Consider the following 19,244-nt stretch of genomic DNA (forward strand, 5'->3'; position numbering starts at 1 on the left):
AAGTAGTTCTCAAATGTGAGGGGCATCCCCTGAAGTACAAAACCTGAATTCCATTTATAGTGATGGTAATGGAATTTAGGACTATGAGAAATCCTCTGGACCCTTCTTGTGGCAAAGGTGAGGCCAATCAAAAATTTAAACAGATAAGCCATATTTGCAGGAAACAGACCGTCATTACAGCAGTGTCAGAGAATGAGATTTTTCATTGAAAACCGCCTCTGTGCCTATTCCCATTAGCTAGGGAGAAATAAAGCCTAGGCAGACAAAATGCATACATTAAAAAAAATTCCTTCTAGTCTGGAGCATGGCAACATGTCTCTGGTCTCTCTCTGACATGAATCTTCTGTAAGCGGTTGGTCTAAGAAACTTGCTTTCAATGACGAGTACTCAAAAATGTGCCAGCACATGATCTATATAAAGACACTAGGACGAACAAAAGAGTGAGAAAAGGGATATAAAAATCAGAAAGAAACAAAATCAGAAAATAACTGGCAGATGAAGAAACCCCAACAGGGAAATGTTACCATGGATACAGAGGACAATAATGAGAAAAACAAACAAGATCAAGTAACTCAGAAGCAGGAAAATAAAAAAATCAGACAGGCTTCAGCTTTCTCCACAGCAACATTCTATACTATAAGACAGAAGAGCAATGCATAGAAAAACTTCAAGAAAAACAAGTGTCACTTCAAAATTTTATATCTGGTCAAAATGTAGTTCAAGCCAAAAACCAGGCAAATAATTTTAAATACCAAAAACCTGGGGAATACTCTTCCTCTGAAGAAGGAAGATACTTTACTAGAAGACACATTTCAATCAACAAAGAGATGACTGGAAAACCAACAGTAAATGAATATTTTAAATATGTAAATATATTTAAATTTATGTAAGAATATATATTTAAATACATACAGGACCAAAACAAATGTGGGGAATATGGTTACAGAATGGAGCACAAGTGTTATATTCTCAGATAATGAAGACAAAGGACGAAAGAGTGTAAGAGAAAGTACGCCTATTGCCTTGTCTTTATTACATGGGGTCAGAAAAACAGCATTTAAAGCTGACAAATCAAGCACACTTAAGAGAAAAATGAGTACTATGAAAGGTAATGTATCAACCAGAATTGGGTGTGGAGAAGAAGGAAAATGAGGGAAAAAAGAGGAAATATACTAATTTCAGCATTAGTTACATTAGGGAATTAACAGGTACAGTCATGGTAATCAGAGGACTAAGCATATGAAATCAAGTTATGGTTTTAAAGTAACCACTAAAGCAAAAACACAAACCAAAACAAAGAAAACCATTACATGCTAGAAGTAATTTTAAAAGTTATAAAAACAAAGTATAACTGAAACCTAAAATTAAACATGACGTGTCTATCTAGATGGGTTAACTATCTAGATAGTTAAAAGAAAGACTAGCCGCGTATCATGAAACAAAGTTCAAATCTATGTAGTGTACAAGATACACAAAAACAAACCAATTCAGAAAGACTGCAAATAAAAGGATAGGAAAAGGTGTATAGGAGGCGAATACAAACCCAATTAAACCAAAGAGGCATAAAGAGATATTAACATTAGGTAAGGTGAAATTCAGAGTGGAAGCATGAAACAAGACCAAGAAAGGCACTTTGTAATGCTACAGTGATAGATTCACAATGATAAATGCATCAGTGTTATATCATAACTGTACATATCTATGCACCAAATGGTGTAACTTAAACACACATAAAAGAAAAAACTAGAGGAGCTACAAAAAGGAACAAACATTCTTAAAAAGGGACTTCAATTCATCTCCTTCAGCTCATGACAAATTCGGACAAAGCAATCCCCCTGGCCAGACAGGCAAGCTTAGAAAGTTAAAGCAGCAGAAACTAGCAACTGTGTATCCTCTTCAGTCTTTGTCTTTCAATGACTTCCCTAGAAGGAGATGCAAATAGATCTCCCTGATATTTTCATTTCTAATTAATGATAAAAAGGGTTCTCTAGCCATACTTTACCAGCTGGATAAATAAACTGGCTTGGTTATTTTTGTTGCCCTAAAATCTTCTTCTACCACATATGAAATGTTTAACATATTTCACATTTTCTTAAGCCTTGGAATAGGACCTCTTGGGAAGAAGGGCTCTTCAAGAGGGGGGGTATTCCAGGGTTCCAACTCTAACTGTCCTTTACTGCTTGTGACGGCAGGCAGGTCCTCTCTTCTCTCTCTGAGCTCAGTTGCCTCCATTTATTTGTCCAGAGATGGGGGGGTGGGGGGCTAAAAGATCACTGAAACCGCTTCCAAATAAGAGTATTTGGGTTGAACTAAGAAATGTAAGCTGACCCCACTTAAACAATGAGCTGACCCAGGATTCCTCATTCATCTGAGGTAAATTTCACTATGGAGAGCATTAAGTTAAACTGTTCTGAAAATATTACATAGTAAATCAATCATTTGAAATTTTCACTTGAATTACTTGAGAAATTTCTCTCAGAGTAGAGCTTCCCTCACTGAGTCTCCCCAGAATCTTGGCCAGCCCCTTCTAAGTAGCAATGCATGGTAGGTCCTCAACTGCAAACAAAACATCCTTTGGAGGCACAGGTACGGATGTAGGTTGCCATGGCACCAAAGGCATTGGTCTTTTTATGGGAACTTTTTCTTTAGGATACAGTCAGAAGGAAAAAATAAATAAAAATAAGAACAAATGAAGGCAGTCAAGGCTTCCACTCTTGACTCACTAATGTGCACCCCAAAGCCTTACCTGATTCAGAGCTAATGCCACAGCAAAACAAGATGCTCTCCTGGAGAGGACTTCTCCTTTGATCAGGGCTTCTTCTCTTAATGTACTACAGATTTTCAAAGATTCAGGGCTATTCTGGCAGGAGACAGAACTGCTCAGTAAATAAATGTCATGCACCTTGAAGTTTAATAAAATGATTAATAGTGTTCAGTATTTCAGATTTCCTTTTGTAAGAATTTCCCAGAGCCCATCTCAAGCCACTTAAGAGATTAAGCCCCATATAGAGACTACTTGCAAACAGACCTAATTATCTACACATTAGCAGTTCAAATGTCTACATTAACTTCATTTGTAAAGCCCTTTGTCAATTTTCTGAATTGGGGCTTTTTGACCACCAGTGTACAGATCTCTTTGTATCTGGGCAGACTGGTTTCTAGACACAAGTACCATAATGTAAAGGTGTAAAATCTCAGTTTGTTACTATATTAAATAATAGTGTAAAGCTTAGCAACACTGAAAAGTTTTCCTGAGGGAAGTTCCAATCTGAAAATATCCATGTAAGTAAAATACTTGAAAACATGAACACTTATATGAATGTAAGCCATGAAGAATCCCATGAAAATAGAAACCTTAAAAACAAATACACGAACATGAACGACACACAAACCATCAGACAGCAATGGTAAAACTGAATCTTCTTCCTTTGTACACGCTATAGGTGGATTAGGTTTATAAAAACAGCATTAGCTTTGCATCTATGTCTATCTGTCATGACATGATTCACAACTCAAAACCTAAAGTAAAAACTGAATTTGATGAGCGAAGGCAGTTCCCAGAATTGATCTGTAATTTGTAATGGCTGACTATTTCAATTTTTCAACTCTCATCTCCACTGAGTAAAACAAGTTATTTTTAGACACAACATAGGGGAGAAATGTCATCCGGCCTTCCTAAATAGCAGAATTAAATTCTCTCCACTTCATTATACACTCAGGGAGGCATCTCTAAAAAGGTCAGAAAGCTCAGTATTACAGTGCTGAATAAGCTGACACTTAAGTGTTGTGTGTTTGGTTGGCCTTCTGTTTCACAGAAAAAGAAAATGGTACAACTGGGAAGGATGACATAGGGGCGCCTGGGTGGCGCAGTCAGTTAAGTGTCTTGACTTTTGGTTTCAGCTCAGGTCATGATCTCAGGGTTGTGAGATCGAGCCTTGTGTCCAGCTCTGCACTCAGAGCAGAGTCCGCTTGTCCCTCTCCCTCCCCTCTGCCTCCCTGCCCCAGCCCCCACTCACACACACTCTCTCTCTCTCAAATAAATAAATAAAATCTTCAAAAAATAAAGAAAGGATTACCTAATAATCTAGCAATGAGCCAACTAAGACCCTCAGGGGCCAAGTCTAGCCTATGGCTAAAAATGGTTTTCATACTTTTAAAGGTTTGTAAAAACAAAAACAAATTACAATGTGCAACAGAGACCATATGTGGTAGAGACCATACATGGCCTCTAAAGCCTAAAGCATTTACTTACTATCTGGCCTTTTATAGTAAAAGCTTGGGGCTCTTGAATTCAACCCTTTCATTTTACAAATAAATTAAGTGACCACTTCAAAGCCAGTTAATGCTAAAGTTGAGACTAGACTTCAAGTTTCTCAATTTCCAGGATGGTTTTCTTTCCACTATAACGTTACTGCCTCTCTTGTTTTGGAAAATTGGTATTGCTTCAATTTTCAGGGAAGTGTTTTAATGGCCCATGTTCTTCCACCTTGCCTGGTGTTTCTTCATTTTTGCCATAATAAGGTTTTGTTAAGTTTCCAAAGTTTAAATGACATGAATGTCTACAGTAATGCATAGAACTTTGGTCGCTGCACTTTATCAGTCATCCTTTATTCACTGATTCATTCAATCAATAAGGGAGAAATAGTTTCTAAGTATAAAAAACAATCCCGATACAGTAATGACATAATGGACTTATAAGTAATATTTCCTGTCATCAAAGAGTTCATTTTAATGTCACATACATTTACTAAAGATCAATTGTATACCAGGGTGCTGTTAGGTGCTGGCATACAAAAATGCCACAAGCTTAACCTCAAGTGGGGAGGATGAAACATCCATTTACTTAGAATAACATCAGGCAGTGGTAAGTGTCACATAGGTGATACAAATAGAGCACAACTAGAGAATGTTGGGCAACAGACATTACTTCAAACTTTGAACCACCGAAAAATTTACAGATAATAATAAAGTAGCCCTTCAGTTCACCAATGAAGGATGGTCAGATTTCCATGGGAGAGAACTACAGAGAAGACTTGTCTAGTGGGGTCTAGCTTGAGCCGGATAATAAGAGGACTGACTGACTGTACAGCAGAGCTTGAACCCAGCATAACGTTTCTTGTTCTCCCTATCTACACAATTGCCAGAGAAGGGTGAAAGATGATAAAATTGCTTTTCCCATGATAAAACTGTGCGATGTGGCTAACTTGAGTTTTCTAAAAAAGAACACATTTAAAATGGAAATATCTGTACCAGATGGGAAAAAAAGACTTCAGAGAAACTATATTTTTCTTTGTAGAGGAAAAAAAATAATAAATTCTCTCTCAAACAGTACCCACAGTGCTCTAAAAGTTAAGGGAAGACATTCTTACCAGTTTGTAGCAAATCGCAAAAGCAAGGACATAGGTGTCTTTGTTGAACTTCACATCTTGGTTTTTCATCTCTATCAGTACTTCCAATGCACCTACCAAAAGTGACACGTGGGTGGGCAGTGTTAAATGCATCCAAATGAGTTCAGAGTCCTTGGCTATTTATCCCCAGAGTTCTAATCTGTTCAGTACCATCTACTGAAAAGTGTATTCCAGAAGCACAATAAAAGCTATCTGTCAAAGTCATTTAGCAATTAACTAAATTTCAAAAAAAAATTATTAAGTCATACAGCAAGAACTAATATTTAAAAACCTATTATACTTTCAACATAAGTAAAATCTGGGTGTTTAGCTTAAGGCATGACATGATTTGCGACAAAGTTGTTTTTCAGACTTAAAAGAATGAAATCTCCATAATTCAGCCACTCATCATGAATATAAGCATCATTTTTGCATGGTCCACTGTTTTTCCTAACTGCTATACCTATACCAGCAAAGACAGAATTTTTCAGCAAACATAAATTCCAATACTTACTTGAATACTTGCCTTTGATAAATAACATATCTATCAAAATATTGAATGATGTGGAGTCTGAGAAGAAACCTCGTAAATGCTAATGAAAAAAAACAAAACAATACCAGTTTGGTTAAAAGCTGTAACTATTTAGTGAATACTTATTCTTATACTCCATCTTCTCTATCCAGGACTTATTTTTGTGTATTCTTTATCCATTTGGTTCCCTGAATTCTCTAATAAATTTCTGATACACCAGGATTTATTTTTCAAAAAAATTCAAATGCTGCCCCTCTTTTGGCTGTCATGCCTTTGGCAATGGGCACACCCAACAAGAGACAAGAGGTATGGCAAGAGTTCTCTGAGTTTCAAAAATACACTGAAGAACACGTTCATTGAACATGGCTCTCCTCACTAGGAGAAAAGAAACAAGCCAATTCACCCTGATAAGGGTGGTCCTGGAATGTGGGTGGCAGCATATTAATATGAAATGGCAGGTATAAGCATGCTTGAAGACTAAGCAAGGAGAGTCTTACACAACTATGATCCTCTTCTGGCAAATGAATAATAAAGAGTAATTCACTTTTTGAAATAATTCACTAAAAGTGGTTCCTGACGTTTTTTTCTCAACATTTTTAATCTCATGATAATACAACACATGCTATTGAAAGTGCCATTAAATGCCCTGCTCAAGTTTGTTCTTATTTTGAGAACCTACTATGTAGACCCTGCTCTAAAGGCTGAAAATAAATGATGAACAAGACACATAAGCCTGCCCTAACTCTAGTGGGGCTTATAGTCTAGTAGAGCTTAAATTCTTGCATGGGAGACAATGAACAAGGGAGTAAAACCTGTGAAAAAAGTAAAAATGTAATTTCAAGTTATCAATAAGGGCGATGAAGAACAACGAAGCAGGAAAAAGGGACAGAGAAGATGATAGAAGGTCGTCAGAGAAGACTTTCTGAGAAAAGAACTCAATGAAGTAAAGTAGAGCCTCAATAATGAGAATGTAGACCACTCTAGTCTGAGGACATGGGTATGGCATCTCTTAAAAAGAATAAGAAGGCCCAGAGAGGAATGAGCAAGGGGGATGGCAGGCAATGAGATACTATAAGGGGCATCTAAGTCATGATCAGGGGTCTGCATTCTACTCTAAGTGAGACGGGGAGTCCCCAGAGCAGCCCTGTCCACAGTGTACGCCATCTATGTGGTTCTATATTTTCAAGTAGCTTCATTAAAAAAGGTAAAAATACATGCTCAGTTTTAATAATGTTACTTAACCTACTAAATTCAAAATATAATTTCAGCATGTAATCAATAAAAAAATGAATAAAGTACTTTATTTCTTCTTTTGTATACTAAGCATTTGAAATGCATCAGGTATTTTACCCTTATAGCACATGTGGTTTGAACTAGCCACGGTCCAGGGGCTCCGGAGATACATGCCTTTAGTGCCTACTGCACTGGCAACACCACAGGGTTCTGGGTAGGGGACACACTAAATTAAGAGTGGAAACAGGATTAGGCTTTAGGTCACTGGACTCAAATTCAGTTTATTCTGCTACTCCAGGAAACTTGGTTGTATATGAGTATTTCAGACATGAGTCTAAGTTAAAGAAAACAAAAACAAAAACAAAGTAAAGTATTTTCTTTCTTTTTGTTTTTTATCATTATACTCATGGCTATCACTGCAGTAAAGTTTTCATTTTCCTTTAATTACAACATATGATTATTGAATAGTCAAACAATACAAAAAGGTATAGAGTAAAAAGTGAGAATTTCCTGTACTTCTACCCCCTAAAGATAAGCAGTAGGGGATTCATTAGATTCTTACAGATTTTTAATACATATATACTAAAATGTAAATATGTATATTTCTTCTTTTAAGAAAAAAACAGGTTCAAACCAATCCACACTGTTGCAAAACCACCTTTTCTCTGGTAACTAATATTTTATAGTCATTTTTCTAAACCATAGGTGTCCTTAAAAGAGGGGCAAGAGAAGAGTTAACAGTTCCATCATGCACAGGACACTTGAGATGAAGAGTACTAGACAGAAAGAGAACTTAGGAGGGTTCCAAAAAATACAAAAGTATCCCAGGTGGCCAGCCCTGGCTCCAAAATAAATGTTTCTGACCATGCATAAGTTTATGTCTCTAAGACCCAGTTTCATCATCTGTAAAATGGGTAGATTAATAGTATCTACCTCAGCAGGGTCTGTGGGAAACAAATCAAACAGATACAGTGCTTAAGCACAATGCTGAGGACACAGTAAATAGTCAGTAAATAATTACAAAAATAATCACTGTTATCTTTGCTTTAGGAATAGAAAATCAGAAGATGTGAAAGTATTCTGAAAACAGAAAAGCACTTTACAATGTGGCCATCAACCAGAAGTAAAAAATACAACCACAAAGGAGAAGCACATGAGAAGGTTAGGAAAGGCAATCTTAAAATGGTAGCCAGCCTTAAACTACTGCCCACTAAAAGCTTCTCAGAGAGGAGGTCAGTACCAAGTCACACCCAAAGCAATTTGTACATACAGCTCTTCTGCACCTGTCCTACACCTCTTTATTAAAAGACCTAGGCCTTTTCATAGCAAGGACTCTAAGGACACCTTAAAATGCACATCAACACTGATTCCTTCAGCCCAGCAGCCTTGCTCTGAAAATCTAACCCAGGAATAATGTGCAGAAGAGAGATGCCTTCGCTAACATCACTAAAAACACCCCATGCTCAGCAAAAGGAAATCACATCGACAGGGAAAGCAATCAGGGGACAATAACCTGGTCTTTGATGAGTTCCACTGCAGATTCCTCAAGATCCAACTCATAGCACAACCTCATGAAAAGTGGTCCAAATTTATACTCCCCGAAAGTCACATTTCTGTTCTCTGCATGGTACCTGGTAATCAAAATGATTCCATGAGCCAAACAGTGGATGCAGGGAAAAGGACAGGAAGATTTTGGCATATAAACATTGGGGACACAATAAAGCATGAGGTACTCTCAGTCTGGAGGGAGAAAAGTACAGAAATGAAGATAATCAGAGGAATTCTGGAGTGCAGAAGTATACCAGGCATTTAAATAAAAGTGTTAGATGCCCACATAATCAGGTGAAATAAAAGAATGGAAAAATGTACATTGTAATCGTCTCCTCAATTTATTAACAACCTGCTAGGACTGAATGTTAGCATATGTCAGGGAGTAACAGGGACCTTGCATCAGCAAGCCCATGACAATGGCACTGTCTCTGTGTGGACCTCATCTAGAGAGGAACAAATGGAAGCAGTGAAGTGATGCTATGCTCTGTCCCTCTCAAATCTGACTTCTCCATATAGGATGGCAGACAACCTACAGATGTACTTTACAATTTAGACCCATCTCTGTTTTTCTCTGCTCAGGCAAAGGCATATGTGAACTACCATCAATTAACAATTGAACAAATTAAAAACCATTCTGAAGTTTAGTTTTACGAAAAGGCTAATTTCAAAGACAGTGACATCTTTTATGTGGCTTGAGATTTCTACAAGCAGTCAGCCACCAGTGAGAACTATAGAACTGAAAATTGCTAGCATAAATTTACTTTCAATAACCAACTCTTTCTGTTTTAGAAACCAAGAAGACAATCTGGTGACAAAATAAGTATCTCATGATTACATGTAAACCAGATTTTAGTAAGACTCATTATGTGAATAAATCACACATACCATGGGGAGAGGCTGACTTTAAAGACAGAATACTTTTTACCTTGCTGAAATCACAGAAGAAAGTCAGAGTAACATTATGGATAGTGTATCCTAAACATACATACTGCCAAACAGAATGAGGATAGGTACTTTTATTTTTTTTTCATTTTATTTACTTGAGAGAGCAAGCAAGTGAGCACAAATGAGAGAGAGCACAAGGGGGGGCAGAGGGAGAGGGAGAAGCAGACACCCCTCTGAGCAGGGAGCCCAACAAGGGGCTCCATTCCAGGACCCAAGGATCATGACCTGAGCTGAAGGCAGATGCTTAATTGACTGAGCCACCCAGGCGCCCTGAGAACATGTACCTTTAAAGATGCATTTCATAATCGAATTATAGAAGTAACAAAATATATTCATTGCTTCATTACAAGTTTGAATTAAATTATATCAAAGCTCAGTTGTATACATTCAATATACAAGACTTTTAGTTGTCAATTATACCTCAATAATACTAGAGGGAAAAAAGAATTAAGTTATTAAAAGGCAGCATAGTATAGTGATTAAGGATTTTTAGACTCTGATTCCAAACTCAGCTCTTTTACTAACTGTATAATGATGAGCAAATTAATTAACCACTCTATGCCTCAATTTCATCTATAAATGAAGATAAAAGTTCAAGTCAAAGGGTTTTTGTGAGGATTAAATGAGATGACATGCCTAGCACACAGAAAACCTTCCATATATGTTAGCTTTTAAGAAATGTAAGGTATGCTGTGGAAAAAAACTTTAAAAATCAAAATATCCCAAAAATAGCATTATGAAAAATTTGTGCCAGATTAAAAACAAAACAATGCAAAAACAAAAGTTTTCCCTATTTAGAGGACCTTTACACTAATAAAAATGCTAGAAATTCACAGAGATAATATATTACCTCTTCTTGACAAGAAATGTTCAAATCAGAGAATCTAAAAATCTCCCTATAAACTGCATAACAGCAGGTGGTCAAGATTATGGAGGGATTAAGTTCCTCCTCATTTTTGACTCAATAAAGAGCTTATGTTCTGGCTCATTACTGTTCTTCCCCAGCAGTGGGGTGCCTGTCTCAGCAAGAGAGAGAACAGGATGGTTAGGCCATGGACCTGCCCATCTTCCCACTTTTCATTCTCCACAAGTAAAGGGAAGAGACAGCAATTCAGCAGAGTTACCAGCATCGAATTAGCTTTGGGTAGTAAAAAGAGACTGACAGTAAAACAGGCCAGAGGGTCTCAATGATTCAACTTTGTGAAACAGAAACAGAATTAGGATGTTAATACTGTGTGACTGTAAATTAGCATAACCCTCCTAGAAAATAATCTGACACTTTGTATAGACAAGTTTTAAAAGGTTCCTATCTTCTGATCACCACCAAAACATAAAGAGTAAGTTTTATGCATAGAATTGCTCATTATGGCATTATTTATACTGATGAAAAATCAAATAATGCATTCAACAATAGCAGCACAATTAATTAGAAAACCTGACATACAATGGAATATTGTAAAGCCATTAAAATATAATTCCTAAGTATATCATTTTTTTACAAGATTTTATTTATTCATTTGACAGAGAGAGAGAGAGCACAGGCAGGGGGAGCGGCAGGCAGAGGGAGAGGGAGAAGCAGGCTTCCCGCTGAGCAGGGAGCCTGACATGGGGCTCGATCCCAGGACTCTGGGATCATGACTCAAGCCAAAGGCAGACACTTAATCAGCTGAGCCACCCAGGTGCCCCAATTCCTAAGTATATCATTAACAAGCAAAAACATATACGCTATAATACTAACTAGAAAACACTGAGCATTATATATACAACCCAATTAGAAATGTGTAAATAAACACCACCAAAACCACACAACCTTTGCACATAAAAAATCAGTGAGAAAGTATAAGAATATCAACAGTGGTTGATCCATTCAGAGGTGGAACTCTTGCTTCTCCCCCTGCATGTGGATTGGCCAGGTAAATCACCTTGACCAAGAGAATGTGACAGAAGTGAAGCTGTGCCAGCTCTGGGCAGCTTTACAAGGCCTGCACCTTCTACTTGTGCTGGGTGCTAACGCAGCCCAGGCTAGACTCACAAATGGTGAGACAGTCCAAGGGGAAAGAAGCGCCACATGGACTCAGGCACCAGAAATATAAGTGAAGCTTCTTGGACCTTCCAGCTCAGCCTAGCCAGCAGCTGACTATGGATGAGCAAGTGACTGACACCAACAAAGAACGGCCCCACTAACTGGCTTCAATTCCTGACCCACAGTAATAATAGAGAATAGACAGTAATAGAAAATAGAGAAATAATAAATTGTTGTCTTGTTAAGCCATTAAGTTCTGGTGTGTAACAGCTAACCTAAGGGGCCCTGGGCGGCTCAGTTGGTTAAGTGTCTGCCTTCGGCTCAGGTCATGATCCTAGGGTCCTGGGATTGAACCCCACATCAGGCTCCATGCTCAACGGAGAGCCTGCTTCTCCCTCTCCTTCTGCCTGCTACTCTGCCTCCTTGTGCTCTAATTAAAAAAAATTAAAAGTTCTGGTATACAACAAGAGACAACTGAAATATCAGAATTTATGACATATTTCTTCTACTTTTTGGGGGTTTTTCAAACTTTCAATGAATTTAGTGTAATTTTGTGTTTTTTTCCTTTTTAAAAATAACACAATTTTTTTCACATTATAAAACTGATAATCCCCACTATAGACAAGTTTGAGAAATCAAAAAAGTACATATTTAGAGGAAAAAAATGTGTAATTCCCAGAGAACCACAGTTAACTTTTGGTACATATCCTTCCAGTATTCTATATATGAACACCTTGTAGTTCTCTCTATAATAATGTACAATATAAATGCAGGTCCATGTATAGAAATATATTTTTCAAGAATGTTAAAAAAAAAAGGGGGGTGGGGAGATGGGGTGGCTGGATGATGGAAAGTGGGGAGGGTATATGTTGTGGTGAGTGCTGGGTATTATGTAAGACTGATGAATCACAGACCTGTACCCATGAAACAAATAATACTTTATATGTTAATTAAAAAATAAAAAGGCCATGAACTTAATTTCAGAAATGAAGCCTGCTGATTTCACGTCATACACTTCCTGAGTAGGCGAAACCTTTGCCAGGTTTCCCAACAGCAGGCTATGATTACCCGTGAGTTCCCCTGACATGAGAAACTGACAAGGGATCAGAGACAATGGAACATAATAGGCATACGCCAGGAGGAGGGAGCCCAACCAGGAGTCCATGAAGTGATCCAAGTGAGATACGATGAGGCCTGTACTAAGACACTGGTAATGAGGGCAGAGAGAGGAAGGCTAGAGATGAGAGATACTAGGGAAGTGGAAGCAGTGGGATTTCTTATCCTGTCAGGGAGGAGAGCAAAAGAGATTAGGGGAAAGAGGCTCCCCGGTGCCTGTCCTGAGTGGTCAGTGCAAAAGAAAACACAGCAAAAAGAAGCAAGTTGAATGTGAGGACCTAGGTGACATAGAAGAAGAGTTCATCAGGCTGGTGATTTCTTGAGGCATGAATTCTGGTTTTCTATCCTCAGTACCTGGCATATAGAAGAAATCCAGTAAGTGTTTGATAAATGAATATGAATGTCTGGAGCTCAGTGCAGGCATGTGGACAAGAGATTTAAAAGTCATCAATGCACAGGTGACAGCTGAGACCTTGTTAAGTGGATGAGACTGTTCAGGGAAAAGAACAGAATGAGAAGAGACCAAAGCTGGCAGAATTCTAGGGAAATGCCTCACCTGTAAATGACATTTTTAACCAGTTCCATATCGTCCCGGGAATCGCTCAAATGAAGCAAGGTTTTCAACTCTTCCTTCAGGATGAGCTTGTTCTGAGTCAATTTCTCTTCCATGTTTCTCAGATAAGTTGCTGGAAGAAAGCACGGTATAATGGTCATCACTCAGGCTGACTGGGACTATCAGGAATCTGGCCTCAAGAAGAAGGGGAAGCTGGATCCTGGCACATTGCAAAGGGGCATTGAGAGGGGCTCATGACCACGTAGCTCCCATCACTGGCTAGTCTCCTAAAGAACAGTGTTACAGAAGGTCTACGAAGCAAACTAGCTGTGCTATAGGCTAGAGGACCACTCAAAACTTTCTAACATACAATCTCTGGGGGTAGGAACACAAGAATATGCAATTTGGACTACCTGGGTGACCCACACATTAAAGTTTAAGAACTCATTACCAGAGGCTTACCTCAAAGAACTGTACCCATAGGTGACCCATTAGGGAAAAAAAAAAAAAAAGTAACCAAGACATCCAAACCATCAATTGGCAGGGTACCTAGCAGGAAAAGTGAAAGGAAAATATGCAGTGAAGGTGGGTTTGCCCCAATGGCTGACCCACAAAATTCAGGAATACTTCACATCTCTTTCATTTGGTTCAACTCTACTGCTCATTTATCTTGGTCTCCCTACTCAGTTGTTAGAAAGCATGCCACAGAACTACATAATGCACAGGGGGTAAAAAAACTACCCTCTAAATAGCAGCAAGCACTCTCTGTAACAGAATCATATTAAGGTGATTACGCTCTATCTCTGTTCCCTATCTTGTATTTGACTGACTATGGAGACAGTCAAACACCAAAAGGAAACACTGCTTCTTGGCATTAGGAAGGGACCAGATTCTCAGCAGAATGGGGGTGAGATGCAAGGGCGGCATCAAAGAAGCATGTGAGCTGCCAATTAAAGTCTACAGGTTTTGCTCTAAAACCCAAAGCTTTGAAGGAAGGCTGCTTAAAGGAATGGTACAATACACATTAAAACACAAGATTGGGAAGCTGAGACAGACACTGTTCTCAATTTACAAGAAAAGAAGGCCTATTTGCTTTAAGTTAATGCTGTGGACCCTTCAATCTTTATTTGCAGAACCATATCATGGTTGAAGGTTTTAGAGATGGAAAGACCTGGGCTTTGCCACTAGTATGCTATGGGGAGACGCTTGTTTGTGAGATTTGATTCCTCACGTGTAAAGTGAGGATCATGAGAGCTACCTCATGGGGTATCCTGAGACAATGTATGTTAAGCACTTAGCACAGGGCCTAGCACATAGTAACTGCCAGTAAATCATACAGATTATTCTCATCTTCATTCTGTCACTCGTCAGATTTAAGTGAATTTATTCTGTTAATTATTTCTAAATAATTTCTAATATAAAAAATTTTAATGGGATGACTTTATATCTTATACTTTTTAATAACCTTTGAGAATCCAAAATTTCAAGAGATGTAATTTGCATTTTAAAACAAATAATCAAGATTTAAGTGCTTGTAACACAGGGAAGGCTAAGCTATGGTTCATGCCCTTAGTCTACTTGAGAAAACAAGATATATTTATAGAAAGCTATCTGAAAACAGTGATGGAGGGGGTGATATTTGACCAACTATACACATGATACAAAAAAAAGATATCAGGGTGGCAGAAGCAGACCAGGTATGGTTGAAGCGGAGCAGTACCAGAGAGAAAGGAAGGGGCTGGAGAAGGAAGGGGTTGGGAGAAACTCAGGAGAGGGGAGCATTCTTGGTATGAGAATCAGCATGAATAATATCACAGGATGGAGCGGGCGAGGGAGCACTGGGAGGAGACCTGTGACTAGATTAACAGGAAATCATACTGGACTCCAGAAAGGGTAAGGTCCCACTATGGAGGAGCTAGGAAGTCAGGGAGGTGTGCACAATGTGGTATATGACAGAGGACCATTGCGGGTTTTTATAATGAAGAAATGTGGATGGGATTTTATAAATATCAATCAGACCATGGAGTAACCTGGCACTTATTATATTAACTGCCTTTCAGAACATATGCACAACTGTCCCAGCCTTAGAATGACTATGACAATTGGATCTAACTAGAAAATGACATAAACCCTAATTCTGCCAATTTTACAAAGCTCCAAAAGGTAAAGGGGTAAAAAGAAGACTGAGGTAAAATCCAGACTGAGTCTCCCATACTGAAGATGAACATATTCTCCCTCACTTTTAAAGTTTATGTTCTCATTCCACAGGTGGTATAATGTAACAAAATGATCAGTGGAGAGGTGAGGAAAGAGTGATTTCTGGAGGGCTAGAAGCAATAAGTGTTTTTTAGGTGCTCAGAAACATTTGACAGTGAGAGTAAGGAGATTTGAAAAAGTCAGTAGGGACAAACTAAACTGTTACTGAAAGAGAGGAGTCTTGTTATGTTTATAAAGGAATTTAAAGTACTGGAAAAAATGGGCAGGAGAGAGAGAATGAATTCAACAAGATTTCCCAAATGCTGAAAGGAGTAAGACCTAGGGTGGTGGTGTGTTTTCAGCTTTTTGTAATAAAAATATTCAAACATAGCCCAAAACAGAGAGAGAACATTATGCTCTCATGTGTCCATCACCCAGGCTAAACAATGACTAATATTTTGATAATTAAAAAAAAAAATCTTTGTTTTAGCCTATTGATTTTTTCAGCCGAGGAGAAAAATATGAAAAAGCATCACAGGGGGCACCTGGGTGGCTCAGTTGAGCTTCCGACTCTTGATTTCAGCTAAGGTCATGATCTCAGGGTCACTGGATCAAGTGAGCCCCTAGGCAGGCTCCATGCTCAGCAGGGAGTTCACTTGAGATTCTCTCTTCTCCTTCTGTCCCTTCTTCCCTCCCCCCCACCCTCACTCTCTCTGAATATAAAAAAAAAGAAAGAAAGAGAAAAAGAAAAAAGAAAATGCATCACACATGGGATAGTTCTGTTTCACTATATTTCACTTGTGTATATATATGTATGCGTATACTGGAGATACTATGTAAAATATACTTTTTACTCAGAGGTGCATCAAAAATGTGAAAGCCAATCATCTCGAGCAGTTCTTCTCAGACTTTACTGTGCATATTAACAGTCTGGGGCTTCAAGTTTGGTATTTCTATGAAACTCCCAGTTGCTGCTGACCCCGTGATCCTTAGTCTGGGTGGCATGGATCTAGAGAGGACTGATTCCAACACTAATTTTAGCATTTCTCTGGGATCCTGGGAAAAGTGACAAGAGGAGAGTGGTAGACTCTGTAGTAGTAGAAAGTGAGATGAAAAGTACATTTAAGAGTAGTCTAGGAAATTAAGAATAATCCATGTCAATTTTTTCTCAGACAGAGATAAAGAGAGAAAAAACGTGAATGACACATTAATGAAAGAATTAACAAAACAGATTCAATTACCTTTGGTGCCAGGAAGATGACAGGCAATAGCCACCTTCTTATGCTGAAATTCTTTTAATTTCACAATATTATCTGTAAGTAGGTATCTTTTAGCTAAAAATCAAAGAAAAAAGTAAAATCATTTTCACTATCTTATACTTAGCAAAAACATGAGTAGAACTTGATCGCGTCTTTCTAATAACTGATCTTCACTTAATATAAATAATCCATCTGGACAGCTACAAATAAGTCACCCTGGTGGAAAAGTAAACATCTCTAAACTATCGGAAAATTCAAATTCTCAGCAAGTTTTGTTTCTGTGTGTGAAAGGAGCTAGTGATTAACTGTATGGAGATGGGTTGAGAGGAATCTGGGAAGTGAAAGACAAATAAATATACATTCCCCATCTAGTTATGGGATTACAAGGGAATAAAAAAACAAAAAAACAAAACTAAAGGTTACTGTTTAAACGTCAAACTGGTAGCTTTAGTTTCGGTTTATCTAGGTGGAAGCGCATAGGGTAGTGCAAACAGCTAGAGTGTGACCGTTGGAATTCCTGGTTCTGCCATTTGTGAAATCAGGAGTTAAGGCCTCTCAGAATTGGGTTGTTGGTATCCTCATGATGTATCAGAAATCACTGACCACAGCTTAGTAGAAAAGATAAGTTTGGGAAACATTTCTTTTGGATGCTTGGCTGTGCACGGAGTGGAGCCTGGTCAAAGAATCATTCACTGAAGACCTCTCTGTACTGCAATAACGGGTTACCAATAAAAAAAGTGTTGTCTATTTATGAGGAGAGAGTCCAGAGATACAGTTACAGCAGGATTGTACTGTTGTGCTGCCTGAGTGCAAATCCTTCCTCTACCACTTTCCTCTCACCTTGGGCTAATTACTTGGCTTAGCTGTTTCCACCCCTGTAAATAGAGAAAAGAATGGGAAACTCTCTCACCGAGGGTTGTGAAGAGAAAAGGAATTAATACACGTTAAATGCAGAGAGTAATACCTGACACCAAATGTTAAGTATTTTATTATCACTCACCAGTATATTCAAATTTAATCATTTCCATAAAGTTATTAAGGGACAATTTTACAAATGAAAAACCTGCACAAGGTCTTTCAGACTATCAGCGGCAGAGCTGGGGCGCCAAACTCAGAGTCTAAGACCTCTGCTACCGAATTGTGCAGAACAGTACAGCCAAGGGGGAGAGATTTCCAGACAACAGCGTCGCCTCCTCTGAGGGACTACTACAGCCTCAAGGTCGAGACCCCAGCCCGGCTGTCCTTTCGTTCCCAGGCACACGGGTGTCCATGACACCCAGAGCCAGTGCTGCACACGCACGCAACCAGAGGACGAAAGAGCAAGCTCGAAAGCTCCAGGCCAGAGAGTGACTGAGGCGCTGTTATTTCCCAAGTGATGCCTGCTGAGGTGTTAACCTCCCCTCTTTCCCATCCTCCCCTCCTTCACGACCAGAGGCCGCGGATACCTCCGAGAGGGCAGCGGCAGCATGTGGAGCCTGAGCCTCCCACCCGGGGATACACCGAACTCCGCAGCGCCTGCAACACGTCGTGCTTCCGCAGCCGAATCGTGGCAGCCATGCTGTCCCGGGCCACACCAACTACGGGAGCCGGGGAGGGGGGCGGAGCGTCGGCCTATGACCCCACCCCTTCCTCTGCCCGCAATCCCCGGACGTTCATCCTCTTGGTATGCTCCAAGATGGCAGCCCTCATATTGAGCCGCTGCTGCCTTCTGGCGCGGAAAGTACCTCTGCTTCCGCTCTCTCTGGCAGGTTGGTGGCTGTTCTGCTTTTGTGGGGCTACTTCTTTAGTCACCTGATAACTCTTCCTTTAGTGAAGGGAGCTGTGGGCTTTCAACAGGACAGGAAATGCTTCTGGGATCTCGTTGCTAACCATTTGGAGCGTTGGGTAGTAACAGCCAGGGGAAGTATGGCCTCGGACCCGTCTCCTTACCCAAAATAGTGCCTGCCCGTCCAGGGGTGTGCAGAGTAGATGAAGTTATGGCCATGAGGTCTTTTGCATATGATTTGCAGGGTTTGTGTGTTAGGGTCTCTCTCCTGACCATGAAGAGTCCACATGTGCCCACTTCAGAGCTAGGAAGTTTTCCTCCCTGCTTAAGTGTCTTTGGAGGGGCGTCCTAAACCTACTCCTCACCACCTCACAGTTGGAGACCTTTGGTCTCCACTTGGGATAAGAATTTCAGTGCTAATTTCTCATTATCTGATGATCTGGGGCACAACTTTTGAGTTACCTTTCTATGCCAGTTTTCCACGTGTAGAGCCAATAGGTACTTCTGAAGTATAGTTGACCCTTGAACAACTCAGGGGTTAGAGGCATGATCCCGGGCAGTTGGAAAATTGTGTTTAAGTTTTGACTCCCCCCAAACTTAAGCCTACTGTTGACCTTACCCGTAACAAACAGTCCATTAACACTTATTTTTTATGTTTTATGTAATTGTATAGTGTATTCTTCA

At 39.3% G+C, this 19,244-nt stretch overlaps 2 protein-coding genes across 3 annotated transcripts in view; one reads left to right on the plus strand and one right to left on the minus strand.

Moving 5' to 3' along the window:
- The window catches only part of PTCD2 (pentatricopeptide repeat domain 2), a 30,970-nt gene extending 12,606 nt beyond the window's left edge, over positions 1–18,364 (minus strand). Inside the window, exons 1-7 of one of the 2 annotated variants that reach the window (XM_025892701.2) lie at positions 18,241–18,364; positions 16,778–16,870; positions 13,344–13,473; positions 8,666–8,783; positions 5,902–5,980; positions 5,370–5,461; positions 2,747–2,860 (exon numbers count right to left, since the gene is read on the minus strand). In XM_025892701.2, the coding sequence (XP_025748486.1) occupies positions 2,747–2,860; positions 5,370–5,461; positions 5,902–5,980; positions 8,666–8,783; positions 13,344–13,473; positions 16,778–16,870; positions 18,241–18,352 (738 nt within the window). In that variant the 5' untranslated portion in view covers positions 18,353–18,364. Of the gene's footprint in view, positions 1–2,746; positions 2,861–5,369; positions 5,462–5,901; positions 5,981–8,665; positions 8,784–13,343; positions 13,474–16,777; positions 16,871–18,240 lie in introns of those variants that run through there. The other variant, XM_025892566.2, reaches the window with a different exon arrangement.
- A 51-nt stretch (positions 18,365–18,415) lies between these two features.
- Positions 18,416–19,244, plus strand: part of MRPS27 (mitochondrial ribosomal protein S27) — a 110,776-nt gene continuing 109,947 nt past the window's right edge. Inside the window, exon 1 of the mRNA XM_073905364.1 lies at positions 18,416–18,543. Within this exon, the coding sequence (XP_073761465.1) occupies positions 18,471–18,543 (73 nt within the window). The 5' untranslated portion in view covers positions 18,416–18,470. The remainder of the gene's footprint in view (positions 18,544–19,244) is intronic.

This window comes from Callorhinus ursinus, unplaced genomic scaffold (assembly GCF_003265705.2).
Source record: "Callorhinus ursinus isolate GAN/ISIS: 27379988/994484 unplaced genomic scaffold, GSC_fseal_2.0 scaffold23, whole genome shotgun sequence".
NCBI lineage: Eukaryota > Metazoa > Chordata > Mammalia > Carnivora > Otariidae > Callorhinus > Callorhinus ursinus.